Below are 14,322 nucleotides of genomic sequence, written 5' to 3' on the forward strand. Positions count from 1 at the left end.
GCCGTTGTTCTGAGCTGTGGCGTAACAGGGCTCAGGTGTGAGCCCCACAGCAGACCGACGCTGACTACTCGTGGAAGAAGAGGCAGTGGGAGTGAAAACTGCAGGAAAAGTGACTTGAGGTGATGTCAGAAAGCAGCCAGTGTCCATGTTAAAAACAGTGTTAGCTCCTCCGGGCCAGGGTTTGTCACTTTGGTTTAAAGAATATCACGAATAAGGGAAAATTGTGTTGTCTTTTTGTTGTTTGGTGACAACTTTTATTAGCTTAACCAAGCAGATAATTAAATAACAGGGAGCCAAATGCTTCATTTTCCTGCTGTTATAAGCGTTTGACCTGCCTGTTTGCTGCACACATCATTTTACCAGCTGAAAGCTTCTGGAGTCACAACTCTCAAAGAATCAGTCATGTCCCCTTGAAATCAAAGACAAAGTTGTAATGCTGCGAGGCTCCACCTGAAAGATGTTCTTTCTGTCTGAAGGACACTTCAGAGTGCTGAGATTTCAAGCCTTCAGGAACAAAATGTTACTAAAGCCTATACGTTTCTATTATGACAAAGTGCTCTGTCACTAAACCCCACAAGGTGCTTTTAAACAGTTAAACCAGAGCTTTTATTCCCCCATTCAAAGTGTATTTTGATGAAGCCAAGGTGATATAGTCTATTCTTTGAGCTGCTTTGTCTTTCATGGCCTTCTCCTCTGTTAAGCAGAAACACTGCAAAGAGCTGCTGTTTTGTCGGTGCAATCTAAAAATCTATAAATGTTATGCAATGTCTGGAAATACATTCATGAAAATAATACATTAGTGGGCGGACTGTGAAAAGATTCAAGCATAAACGTTGTTTAAACAATACGTTACATAACATACATTGCTGGGAAATGATTGAAAACCTACACTATGAATCAGCCCATGACCGTTTTAATGTGGGTGACATTCGACTTAAGTATGTGTATGTGCTTAGACAGCTTAGACATGTGTGTTTTTATCGCAGAAAGAGAGCAGAGAGTCACGGGTCCTCAGCTGTTTGGAGCTCCCACATGGAGCTTTGGTTCAGATGTGCTGCTGCTGGAAGATCCATCCTTTTATGCCCCTGTGTTTGTTTTGAAACGTCTCCCATGCGTCCTTTGCTTTTTTAATATCCAGGTGAGACTCAGGCAGCCGGGACCCCTTGACACAGGCATGAATTATCTTCTTTTCTGAGTACAAATTAGCAAACTATGGAGGCAACTATCATCTCAGCATCTGCTATAACCTTTTATGTTCACATTTTCCCCCCACAAGTTCCTCCTTTAAATACTTGATCTAAGCAAATCACACAAAAATATATTATATCTTCAATGTATCTCAAGCTTTCATGCCAGATATAGGCTGCCATACTCATGCATCTTCATAGTCTATTGTTTCTTTTTAAGGCTCGATCTTTGAGTCAAACTCCCAATAATCGAGTCCCCCCCCTCCATCCTTACATCAGCAGCTGGACTCTCTCCACTCCCCATCTCTACACGCCGAGCCTACTCCCTCCTCAGCAGCCTAACCAATGAGTTTCTGTGGAAGAAAAAAAAGAATCAAGCAGTGTGTTATTATGGGAGAGGATTAAACAAGTGTATTTGAGAGTAAGGAACAACGACAGGTAGGAAGTGAGTTTCTGGTTTTTAAACTTGACCGTCAGCAGAGTTGATTGTTTTATTGTTTGTGACGAGCGGATTCAGCGCAGATTGTCAATGACAAACGATGTTTTCAAAGTAGCATTATTTGTGCTAGGCTTTGCCATAGTCTAATTAGGAAAAATGATGACTGATTCGAGTGGTTCCAGATTTTTAGCGGAGTTAATTTATTGAAGTGAAAGAATAACATCGTTCAGGAGCATTTCCTGTATCGCCGTCTTTAAGTAGTTGGATGGAATTGGCAGCTTTTCGCTCTTTAGCGGACGTGTTGCTTTACCGAGAGTTTCTTTTTCTCTTTTTTTTTAACAACATAACTTTTGCTTGGTTCATGTATTTTAGCCCCTGAGTCTCAATATATTTCGGGCAGCTGGTTAAATGGGAGATTGATGTTTTTGGGTCACATCTGGTCTCCAGACCCGCAGCTGGTGTACAAACCGCGGGCGCTGTCCGTGGTGCTGAAAGCAAAACGCACAGCGCGCTCGTTCATTTGTCTCCTAAGAATGCGACACTTAGAGTCAATAATGCTGGTAGAGAATTTCAACATTTCCATCCCACCCTCCACCCACGCCCTCATACTTTCTTCCCCTTTGAAACACTCAAGGGGGGGTCAGAAACCCTTTGCTTAAGGACACTTCAGCTGGGTGGATGCTCCCCACATTGAAGCAAAGTCATTTTCCTTGTTTCATTCTATCTTCTTGGCAAAAAAAGACACCAATCCATGTGTCTTTAAGATTCTTATTTGATCAGCCACTTTAATTTGTTTACCTACTGTTGAGAAGCAGGAAAAACACCCCCGATAAAACTGTTTTATTTTATGAATGGAAACATCGACAAGGATAAGTCAATTTTTTGTACTGGTGGTTGATGTTGTAAATCTCAATTAACCTCCTTCGTCTTTATCATACTGGAGTTAAGAGCAACAGAGTTTAAAAAGATGTATATTGAATCGTTCCAGTGATCTGATCTAGACTTGTAAAAGCACTCCCCCATACCTTCATGTCCTGTCTCTCATCATTACCGAGGTGAGATGATACCCCTCGCAAGGGGATATCTCAGACAGGCAGTGATAACAGCTTGAGTTTGCTTTGCTCCCCTGGGACTCAACAGGAATCTCTCTTCTTTCTGTGACATCAAAAGTCAAAAGAGCCAGTCTCCTGTGAGCGTGCCACGTCTTTACTGAGCTCCCTCGACCCACCACTATATTTACCCATCCCCTCGGAGCTACTACCAACAGCCTCACACCGCTCACACTGCTCCGCTGGTTGGCAGCTCCTCTCGCCCTGAGCCAGGATGAATGACGTTCAGGAGGCCACCTCCCCTGCGACCAGCCTCAGCGGCCCGGCTACCTGTGTCTCCAAAGTGGAGCTGCGGGTGTCTTGCAAAGCCCTGCTGGACCGAGACACGCTGAATAAATCAGACCCCTGTGTCATACTCATGGTGCAGACCAATGGACAGTGGACAGAGGTGAGCCCTCTCTTTTTTTTCTTAAATCTGACAAATGCTTGTTGGACCTCATGGGAAAAGTGTGAGGCTATTAATTCTATAGACAGCAACATGAGCCTTTTAAAAATGTATCCACCATCTTTTGTTTATCTCCCTATCGGAGTCATTAACCGCATTATTTAATATTAAAAAATCCACCCAAGAATCACATGTGTAGGAGTTCAAATTATTCAAATTACGGTTTCCCGAGGTGATCTGAGCCACATGTTTTCTTAATGGTTACCCAGCAAGGCATATGGGAATGCACAGTTGGCTTATCCTTCCTCTATAGTCCATTATCACAAATCCAGGAAAGCTCAGAATCTGAGCTGAAGCAGCGATGATGTGTGAAATATTCTACATTGGTCCCACCTGTGTTGTTATACAAGATCAACCACATAAATCTGTGAATGGTTTGGTGAACTTGCAGCTGTTTTTCACTCTCGGAAAGGATCAAGGCTCACACTGCAGCTGTCTGACAGATAGTGCTGTCTGCTCTGTAGGGTTCAGATTGTATAGCATTATACACTACCAGTCAAAAGTTTGGACACATTTTCTCATACAAGTGAATGGGAAAGTGTGTCCAAACTTTTGACTGGTAGTGTATATATGTATATAATTTGCTGGTCTCTTTGCGAGGACAGACAACAGGCTGGTAAATGGAGTGTGTAGATTTGTGTTCCAGCTGTAAATGTTTACTTTCTTGGATGGGTCCCAAGCTGATTTGGAGCGCAGGCAGCAGGTCTCTCACTTCCCTGTTAATTAAGCCGTTTAGTTCACGAGGGAGAGCCAAAGCACAGGTCTCCATTATGAGGAGGATTTGTTCAAACGTGGCAGAGAATATCTAATTATATAGATTTATTTCCCCACACCGATTCATCCAACAAAAAACCTCTCTATTATTGAAATGGGAGGTAATGATTACCTGTAAAACTCGAACAATTCCTGCCACCTGGGAGCCATTTGTTGAATAAGCTCACTATAATGTTTGGGCTGCGTGAATGTGGAACACTAAGATACTATTTTGTGGCATGTGATGATAACAGCTCTCAGCCGACAGTGTTGAGCACACAGCAGTTATGGATTTTTCTTGGTTGTAAGTAGGTTGTTACATGAGAGGACTGACCCGGGTTCAACGTAACATATATATGAGTGGCTATTTTCAGCACTGCTAACTGAAGCAGGTACATGTGATGATGTCAAGGGCTCTCTATCTATCTATCTATCTATCTATCTATCTTTCTGTCTATCTCTCTGTCGGTCTATCTTAGTCCTATACTAAGATCAACTCTGAGGTACTGTTACTTTTGTGCTTTCCCTTACTTTTACTTTTATACCTCCAATTAAAGCCCCAGATAACCCAAATAAGCCCTCTAACAGTGTTATTTAGAGTTTCTGTGGACAAGAGAAATCATGTTAAATCGACAACACAATTAATTCAACCAAACAATCTAAGGAAAAAACTCACACATTTAGTTTTGGCCGTTAATGATCTATTTTCAACAGCGGGTGTTGAGTGGGAGCAACAGCTAACTTTCCTGTATTATTGCATTATCCGCATTATTTACAGTCTGACTAGCACCTTTAGAAACAGGAAGGGAGTTGAGATACGACGTCTAAGAATGGATTTTTAGCTGCACTTGCATGCAGATATCTGTGTAGTGATTGATAATGAGCTGTATCATTGATGGGAGCCTTGGATGGCATTTCTGTGGATTGCTTTTGTTCTCCACACAGACTGTTTTATCTGCAACCAAAGCCTGCTAATACGTGATTTTACTTCGACTACACGCTCTACAAACTTAAACCAGAACACTTCTGATACCAAAATCCGGTCCTGCGTCTACAGATTCCATGCATTATCTATACCGCTTATCCTGTTCAGGGTCCCGGGGGGCTGGAGCCTATCCCAGCTGTCATTTGAGCGAAGGGCGGGGTACACCCTGGACTGGTCGCCAGTAAATCACTGGGCCGACACATAGAGACAGACAACCTTTCGCACCCACACCTATGGGCAATTTAGAGTCACCTATTAACCTTACAAGCATGTCTTTGGACTGTGGGAGGAAGCCGGAGACCCCAGAGGGAACCCACGCATGCACGAGGAGAACATGCAAACTCCGCACAGAAAGGCCCACCTTGCGAAAAACCGGGGTTTGAACCGGTGACCTTCTAGCTGTGAGGCAACAGCGCTTACCATTGCACCACCGTGCAGCCCGCGTCTACAGATTCCACATTTTTTATACAGATATCCTCAGTAATAAAACAGCGCTAACGTTACAGAGCTATCATTTAGCATTGCATCCACTCCTTTGAGAACAAATAGGGGCATCTTAGCTAACGTTGCATGTGTATGCTAACAGCTAATGATGACATAGATAACAAAGCATTTAGTAAAACATCATTGATGTGAATAACGTTCAGAAAGCATGGCTGCTGTTTCCTTCTCTGATTCATTCAAACTCAAACATACGGTTAAGGGCTGTCAGGGCGCCATTGCAGAGCCAGGATGATGTCAGTCAAAATGTCATTGACATACAGGCAAAACAGCATATTAAAAATCTAGTATTGCTACTTTTAATTAAATGGATCTTCACTTCTTCCACCTCTACCTCCATCTACCTCTCTGAGCCTTCACTATACTGGCAGTGCACACAAGTTGTCCAATCCTCCGCTGTCAAATCCCTCAGCACTGGGAGGCACCGTTTCTTGTGCAAATTGTTTACTTACGTCAACAACTGAGTAAGAGGCTGAGCCCACTCATATCAGCGCCGCCCTCTCTCTGTGTTCAGAGCTCACACTGTTTGGCCCCGCTGCTATTTGTTGAGCTGCTTTTATGACTTTCTTGCCTCATTACACGACTTTATCTCTTCCAAGGACAGACGCAGAAGGAAGGTGGAGATAAATCGTCACTCTTTCTCCTACAGCAGATTTTCTCTTTTTGTGGGAACTGGACTCGAGTTCATTCAAACCCCGATCTAGCTGTTGATATCTGACCCGGGCTACAGGAGCTTGAAATGACAGATAAGGCTTTACAAACCTGGCAGAACTGATGAGAGAAAGCTTTAATTTTCCATGTCAGGGAACTCTCTGTAGCTCTGGCCCCACACCAACAACAAACAGGCATCACAGACTTCAGCAGCACCTATCCTCCGTAGCTCTGATAAGCTTTCATCAACAAACAGACTCTTCAGACTCATCCCAAATCTGTCCATCCAGATGGCACAAATGGAGGAGGAGAAGGAGAGCGAAGACAATAATGAGAGGTGGGACTGAATGAAGAGGGAGCTGCATCCTATAGCTGGAAGTTCTTTACCTTGTTTGTGATTTTTGCCTGAAGCAAAAAGACACTAGAGCACATTTTCTTTTTTTTATTATTGTATAAAACCTTAGAGGCAAGCGCTTAGAAAACTAGTTAAATCATCAACCATTACAGGAACCAAACTCTGGTTATTTTCAACACTGTACTGTTTATTTTTTAGTTCGGGCAAATATAAATATGACGTGTTTTACAAGTAACCAAACAACAAATTGACTTGCATATTGATAATCAGACAAAAGAAAAAAATGGATAATGACTCAACAGTTTCAACCCTGCTGTGCTGAATGCTTAAAAGCTCAATTCAAAACAACAGGAGCAGGACAGCAGTCCAATTAAAATGTTTATTCATGCATGAATGTTTTGGGCAGACATCCGTCCTCAGCATGCAAAAAAGCAACAGCGTGAAACCAGGACAAAAAGCACAGAATTACAATTAATGAGGATGTAAAGGAAAAACAATAAAGGGAAAGCGTAAGTCAGTGTAAGTAAAAGATGATGAAAACCGGTCTCGTGTTCTTGGCACAGTTTGGGTAAACTTGTCCCATTAGACCGGATGCTCTCTGCAAATCAATAGAATCTGACTCATCTCTTTTATCCTGCGATGAAACATCTCTTTCCTGACAGGAGTGGTCTCTTTCAGCAGGATGAAAGATGCTCCTGCTCAAAGAGAACAAGGGGTCATTGAGCGGTTTGATGAAATGATGTTAATCATGTTTTATAGCATTCACAGTCCACACATCTCACCTATGGCAGCTTTTAGAGCGACCTGTTAGACAGCAAAACACCTAATGAGGGAATATGTTTTGGAAGAATGGTGTTCAGAGACTTGTAGAAATCAATTCCACGAAGCACTGCGTATGTTCTGGTAGCTCGTGGTGAAACTATTCCTTAGGGAAAAGGTTGAAATAAAACTGTTTTTTACAAGGTAGTCAGAAGAGCTGTTGAAGGAAGGCTGCCGTGGAAATAAATGGAGACGAAACATTCGTTTGAAAATGGAAATAATGGTGCGCTTTTTCAGACAAAAGACAGGAAACACACAGCGTGCTTTCTCACGTCTCCAAATCTGGCCAATCACAGCTGGAAGAAGTTCAGGATATTGCATTCTCATACTCTGAAAGTATTCTGAAACCCTTTCATTACCAGGTGTTTGGGGGAGGGCATTTCAGATGCTGACAATAGCTGAAATAATAATGATGTAAAAATTATCATTTGCTTTAATGTCTCAAATCATATCGAAATCACAATACAAAGAAAGTCATCGCAATTAGATACTTTTTCAAAATCGTTCAGACTTAAAGCCTACCAAAACACTCAAGTTCTCTATAAGTCCCCCATCTATAGATTGGTAATTATGTCACGCTGTGTCTGTGTGTGTGTGTGTGTGTGTAGCAATCACACTTTCACTGTGACAGACAAAAGTGTCTCTAAATGTATTGCCTTGTTTAGGTTGACAACTGAATCTTGAATTTATTGTCAAACTTTTCCTTGTGATGACTCTGCTCTCATCTGTGGTGTTTAATTTTCATAGACCGAGGTTTAAGTCCAAAAATGTACATTTCACTTCATCATAACCACAGTTCGCCATTAAAATTGTGTGTGGATTCATCTTTATTGAATGACAAAAATAACTTCTGTACACTCAGATATCATTTTGGATGGTAATTTGTCCTTGTGACAAATAGTCGGCCGTAGACTTGTCCATGGGTCTGTGTGGGAGCTAAATCCCACATGATGAGCTGATGGGGCCTCACAGAGCTCAGCTTTTCCCTGTCAGCCTCTGAAAGACAAGCATGGACGCCGAGATCAAATGTCCGAATCTTCCAATCTTCTTTTATATAATCCTCTTGACAGAACATAGGAACATTTGCTTCGTATACACTCTGGTGCTCCTTGAAATAAGACAGATGTGTTATGTTTTTCAGTCCTATTTTAGTTGCGTCTTGCTGTAAAATGATAAAAGATACAATCTGTAAGAGTGCTATGATTTTATCAAAGAAAGACTTCTCAATAAAAATCACAGTGTTTAAATAAATAAGATGTAAGTGTGTGAAGGTTAAAAATCTTTTATATTGTGTTCTCTCTCAGTTGGACAGGACGGAAGTGATCAAGAGCAACCTGCACCCGGTCTTTGCCAAGGTATTCTCTTTGGACTATTACTTTGAGGAGGTGCAGAAGCTGCGATTCGAAGTCTATGACATCCATGGCACTCACAGCATCGGGACCCGCGATGATGACTTCCTGGGCGGGGTGGAGTGCACTCTGGGCCAGGTAGGCAGATGCTACCGTCTTACTAAGCCCCAGTTTGTGGACCTCTATCATGGGATCTCTACATGTATAGGCTGTCACTTTTGTGGCCTAAAAACTGTTTTTAGTCTGACCTAAATCCCCTCTTTGATGCTCGTAGTAAACATACCCAATGCTGTGTAATTTCCTCATAGAGATGCAGAGTAAGCGATGGATACTTATCATGGTTGCTGATGACTCAGGTTACCGCACACTGCTCTTATTGCTGAGGTCTCAAGGTCGACATTGTGTTTATGTTGCTCTTTGCAGATCGTGGCCCAAAAGAAGATGATGAAACCTTTGTTGCTGAAGTATGGGAAATATGCGGGCAAATCCACCATCACGGTAGGTTCCTCATATTATCGTGCTTTTAACCTTACTTCTCGGGTGAGTGAAATTATCTGAATTGCCAGACCTAAAGAAAGCGGATGGTAGCCGCTAATGGCCACGAAGCCTGAGTGAAATAATGGATGGCAAATTGATGGGTATTAGCAGAAGGATTTCTGTCTCCCTTGATTTTTTTTCTCCAGTCTTACATCTGTTCAGCCTCTGGCATCATTTTGGACTTGAATTCTGTTTTTCTTATCTTGTATAAAAATCTGGATGTCTGTTTTTGTTTCAAAATAAGCCAACCTTCTGTAGCTCTAACATTTCAGACAATTTTCAGATCCTTTTTGAAGATAATGATTATTTTTTGTTCAAAGTGAACATATGCTCAGCGAACTTTCTAAATCCTATAATGTCCTTTAAAGTTGCATTTCTGCTAAGCATGTAAATACACCCCAGGAAGTGAATCCATACAAAATGATCCATATAGAAGAAATCGCATACAGAAGAGGGGCGATGTTGGTTCATTAACCCCCACATTACAGAGTACTCTGCAGAGTAATGGCTGTACTGTGTTTGGGTACACACAGGCAGACTACAGTAGCTGCTGTCAGGTCTGTAAGGTACAGTATGTACAGCATGTGGTCATGATAACATGATGTGCACAGTATAATGCGACCCCTTACAAGTCGTAGGATGCTTTCTCCCTCTCTTCCTTCTCACTCACTAAATCCAGTGAGGACCTGGCCTGAGATCTGAACCCAGCATCTCTCTGCTGGGAGGGAGAAGTTAAATACAAATCCATCCATTTATAATATTTGTCTTTTCATCTCCCGCCACAGTTTGAGTTTATTCCAGCCAGAGCCTACAGCAAAGACCTTTCATGAGGTCTGTGAGATAACAGTGAGGATTCACACACAAGGGGATTTTTGACCATTTCTTTTCAAGAGATTCAGCGCTCCATTCAGTGCATCATAATGTTAAACCCTCATGCAGCATGTAGCAGCTACCCACACATGCTCACACTAAAATGTGTCTGTTTGTTTCTCTGCATTTATAATATTGTACCATTTGCTTCTGTTTTGCTTGCTGTACCCTTATAGAATGTGTGTATATATTTTATTATATCCATGAATACAGACGGGGATATATTGTGTGCAGAGATATAATAGTCTGAATACAGATTCTATTTGTGAGAGAGGAACAAACACAAAAGAACATTGCACCAATACTGTATATTTATACTGTATATTTGTGAGGACTGCTATTGACACAATGCATTTCCTAAACCCTTACCATACCCTATACAAGGTGCCCTGAAAGCTTTGAAAAAGTTGTTGGCATTCGTTGTTGTTGTACAGGGGAGTGGTTGAGTGAGGCTCAGGTCGGGCTCAAATCAGGCAGGGAGAGACGTCAACACTACGTTATCTTGATTACCAGGAACAATCTGTTATGACCTTCTGTGTTCTGGGACTTTTGTCAAGGACAAAGACTTAAACTCTGAAAGCCCACACTTGGTGCCTTCTTGACCTTAACTGTAACAACTATAACTGCACCTTAAACATAACAGGCCAAATCAAATATTTACCTTTAAACACCCAACCCTTGTGAGAGTTGCTTCTGTATGTGTTGTTTTACGTATTCTTTATTGTTCTCTTGCATGCTTTAAAAAAAACAAAAACACAGCTCCTCCTAAAAGAGATCATGTGAACTCAACAGGACTCAACACATTTCAGGGACAAGTGAGAAAACAAGTGCTACCAGAGATACACTGCGCCAGAGACTGCCCAGACCTTTCATAAAGATTTTTCTTTTTCACCTGGAACCTGTCAGAGCAAGCTGAATGATAAAAAGCACAAGTTTCCTACTTTGCTAATCATTACTGTCAGCATTGTCAGGCCCTGGCTGTGCGAGCTCTACAGCCGCTGCTCTGGCAGTTTGATGTGCGTTTCTGTCAGGTTCAAATGAAGAGAGAGCAAACGTGCATTCAGTGAGAGGGCCCGGGCAGGCCAGTGGGAGCTGCAGACTGTGTGCTGATTCTCTGCAGTTTCTTTTTAACTAACAATTGGGAACTTTTACAACCATAAAGAGGGAGCCTAATTGTTCTAGTTGAGAAAGAAACCTTTAACAGCTGAGGCCTGTTGGTTAGCAGCTAATGGGGCTTTATACTGGGACCGGTTTTAATGGTAAGCAGTTCTGTGTTAAGTAAAAGCCACTTCAGTCTGTTAAGTGCTCACCACAGTGCAACTGCTGCAAAAGTAGAAGTTACTTTTTTGCAATGGAAAGGAAAAAATGTTGTATACGCTCTCACATAGAAACTTGAGCAAAAGGCCTGTGTTGAACAGGATGGATGGATTATGTCTGTGTGCAGAGTCTTTACGGTTATTTTTAGAGGAGGGGATTTCATGCGTCAGAGTGACAGATTTTATAATTTCATAACCCATAGGCATTGCTGAAATTAAAAAAAGGTCATTTGTACAATTGTGCTGCACGTAAAGGACATTCTTTAAACACTGGTTAATTTTATGACACTTAATCCGCCACTAAATATATAATTTGTCAAATAATATTTCATATCTTGTATCCTTTCAGGTGCACGCTGAGGAAATATCAGGCAACAACGGATATTTGGAGCTGTCCTTCTGTGCCAAGAAGCTTGATGATAAGGTGAGGGGAGGACACGCTTTGGATGGAAACAGAAACACAGTTCGTTTGTTATTAGATAGGGTTTGGTAGCACTATACAGGGACAGTAGGAGAAGTAATATGATATGGATTAGTAGACTTGAAGTTATGCACATGTGAGGGATCTTAAAGATACATCACTGACTTGTGAACATACTAGTCTCACATGACAGCAAATCGTATCCCGTGTGAGTTGTGTGGTTTCGATGGCTGACTTCCTGCGGCCCCTTTAAGGCTGCATATGACTGACCTTATAGCTGCTCCTGCTCTCCCTCTGTCAAAGTTTGCTGAAGGCATATTTCAATCAAAAAGACAGCGGGAGCTTTCATCCAATTACAACTCTGATGATCTGAACTCGCCCATGTTCTTAGGAGAAAACCTTGGGACGACAAACTCAGAGGTCGACCTTGATTCCCAGTCGTGTTCAATTTGAATTTTATACAGCATGTGCATTTATTTATTTTTTATTTGAGTTTGCAAACTAAACCTGATTCTTACACAAGGGCAGCGATGAAAAAGAAATCCTTGCTATAATGTGCGTCATCACCCCTGCATGCCATGTCTGCTATAAAAAACGAGTTTCTGCTAACATCCAGGTGAATCCACCTTCTTGCTTTGTTTAAACTGAGATTTCGGCGCATTCAAATGAATCACTGTTACATTTCAGAAGTTTCACCTGTGGGTGCATTACTGCAGAGCAACGTGTTCTTATTTTAAGATTATTTGTTGGGCCTTTATTGAGATGAAGAGGACAGTGGACAGTGTCAGACACAGGGGAGGAGAGAGTGGGACAGACAAGCGGCGAGGGCTGGGGTTGAACCTGGGGCCGCCGCATTGAGGAATGTAGCCTCTGTACAGTATATGGGACGTGCGATGTAACTGCTGAGCTAAACCGACGCCCCGGGGCAATGTTTTTTAGTCATGAGCCACTGGGACACAAAAGTGTACATGTTTACACTTTGAATAAACACAATAGAGAGTTATGGGAGTGGCTGCAGATGTGTGCTTACCCTGGGTCTCAGCTGTGAGAATGGGACCTCATGCAGTCAGTGAGGCTCAAATATTGAACTAGCTGTACATAGTCAGTAAATACTTCTAAACTATAAGCTCATTAAAACATTTCATTTTACTTTTCTACAAATCATATATATTTCGACATGTGTTTGAAGTTGTTTAAATGCACTGCTGGAGCTTGTCTGAGTAATCAAAGTCACGAGTAATGTTACCTTAATGACTTGATGAGTAAGTTCCCCAAATCTGGTAAGCTAACAGTCGTCTATGTAAAAAAACAGCAGATACATAAAAGAGCCTTTATTTAAAGTCGTGTTGCAACCACTTGATGCATGTAAACTCAATTCAAATTCAAGTCACTTTGTCACGGTTGTTTTAATCACAAAAGGAGTGGACCCAAGAGCAGAATTTTAAGCAGAATTTAATGGACACAAAGACAAAGGCTTACTTCTATAACGTCGAGGAAAATCAATATCCAAAAGCAACAGCAAGGTCCAACTGAAAGTCGAACTAAACACAGGTGTAAAACACAGAAGGAGCCAAGTAAATACACAATGGGAACAAGGATAATTTAGTTTGACGAAAGACAAACTGGCACAAAGTCAAGGAAAGACTAAATACACTGGGAAGGTGAGGGTAATCAGGCACAGATGTGAGCAATCAAGGAGCAGATGAAAACAATAAGGGGGCGGGGCACAATCACACGAGCGGGAAAATACACAAAGGCAGGAAGTAGGACAAGAAGAGGGTGACTGACAAAATAAAACAGGAAATGAAAACTAATCAATAAATAACTGAGTAAACAAGAACACCTTTTATCCAAGTTTTGGTCTCCACCCATGACTGTATATATAGATGGACGACGCATCTCCATCTGCTCTCATTGTAAGGAATTGTAAGCCAAAACAGCCCCGTGATAGGCCCTGCTATCTTGCAATGTCATTTGGAGCCAGAGTCTGCGCAGTACAGATGGGCGGGGGGTGCTGCTGTAGCCACTTCCGCTAACCAAAACACACACTTAAATTACCCAAAAAAATAGCAAGGATCCTGCACGTTGGCGTATTTAACAGCAGAACAGCTTCTTGTGTTGGTCTGAGGTTAACATTCACAGATATGGAAACTTTCCTCTCACTGCTCCTCCTCTACTCTGTTAATCTGGAACAGACCGGCTGCAGGAGCCGTAATTGTCAACAGAGCTGTCAATCATCCTTTTGACAGCATCAAATAACTAATTAAAACTAAACTTTTCAGAAAAATGAACACTTGGATGTAAATTAGTATGATAATAACTAACTAAAATGACAGAAACCATGTTTGAGAAAAATGTATTTGCTGTGTATTTTGATTTTATAGTTTGACTCATGTCCCATCTGTTAACATGGAGGAGGCGGGCTTTATGACCTATACTGCAGCCAGTCAGCAGGGGGCGCTCGAAATGTTGCGGCTTCACTTTTAGGGAGCTGTCATGTCGTCCATCTTTTATACAGTCTATGATCTTCACCAACTCACACAATGTTTAGCTGCTTAAATGCTACGTTTTTTCCTATGCTAGTC

The 14,322-nt window shown here is 41.8% G+C and overlaps 1 protein-coding gene across 1 annotated transcript in view; it reads left to right on the top strand.

Moving 5' to 3' along the window:
* The first annotated feature begins 1,529 nt into the window (after window positions 1–1,529).
* The window catches only part of cpne7 (copine VII), a 34,795-nt gene continuing 22,002 nt past the window's right edge, over window positions 1,530–14,322 (top strand). Inside the window, exons 1-5 of the mRNA XM_069671334.1 lie at window positions 1,530–1,625; window positions 2,767–3,123; window positions 8,549–8,731; window positions 9,017–9,091; window positions 11,666–11,740. Coding sequence (XP_069527435.1) covers window positions 2,950–3,123; window positions 8,549–8,731; window positions 9,017–9,091; window positions 11,666–11,740 — 507 coding nt within the window. The 5' untranslated portion in view covers window positions 1,530–1,625; window positions 2,767–2,949. The remainder of the gene's footprint in view (window positions 1,626–2,766; window positions 3,124–8,548; window positions 8,732–9,016; window positions 9,092–11,665; window positions 11,741–14,322) is intronic.

This window comes from Semicossyphus pulcher, unplaced genomic scaffold (assembly GCF_022749685.1).
Source record: "Semicossyphus pulcher isolate SPU_LCO1_2020_fin unplaced genomic scaffold, fSemPul1.0.p SCAF_1, whole genome shotgun sequence".
Classification (NCBI taxonomy): Eukaryota; Metazoa; Chordata; class Actinopteri; order Labriformes; family Labridae; genus Semicossyphus; species Semicossyphus pulcher.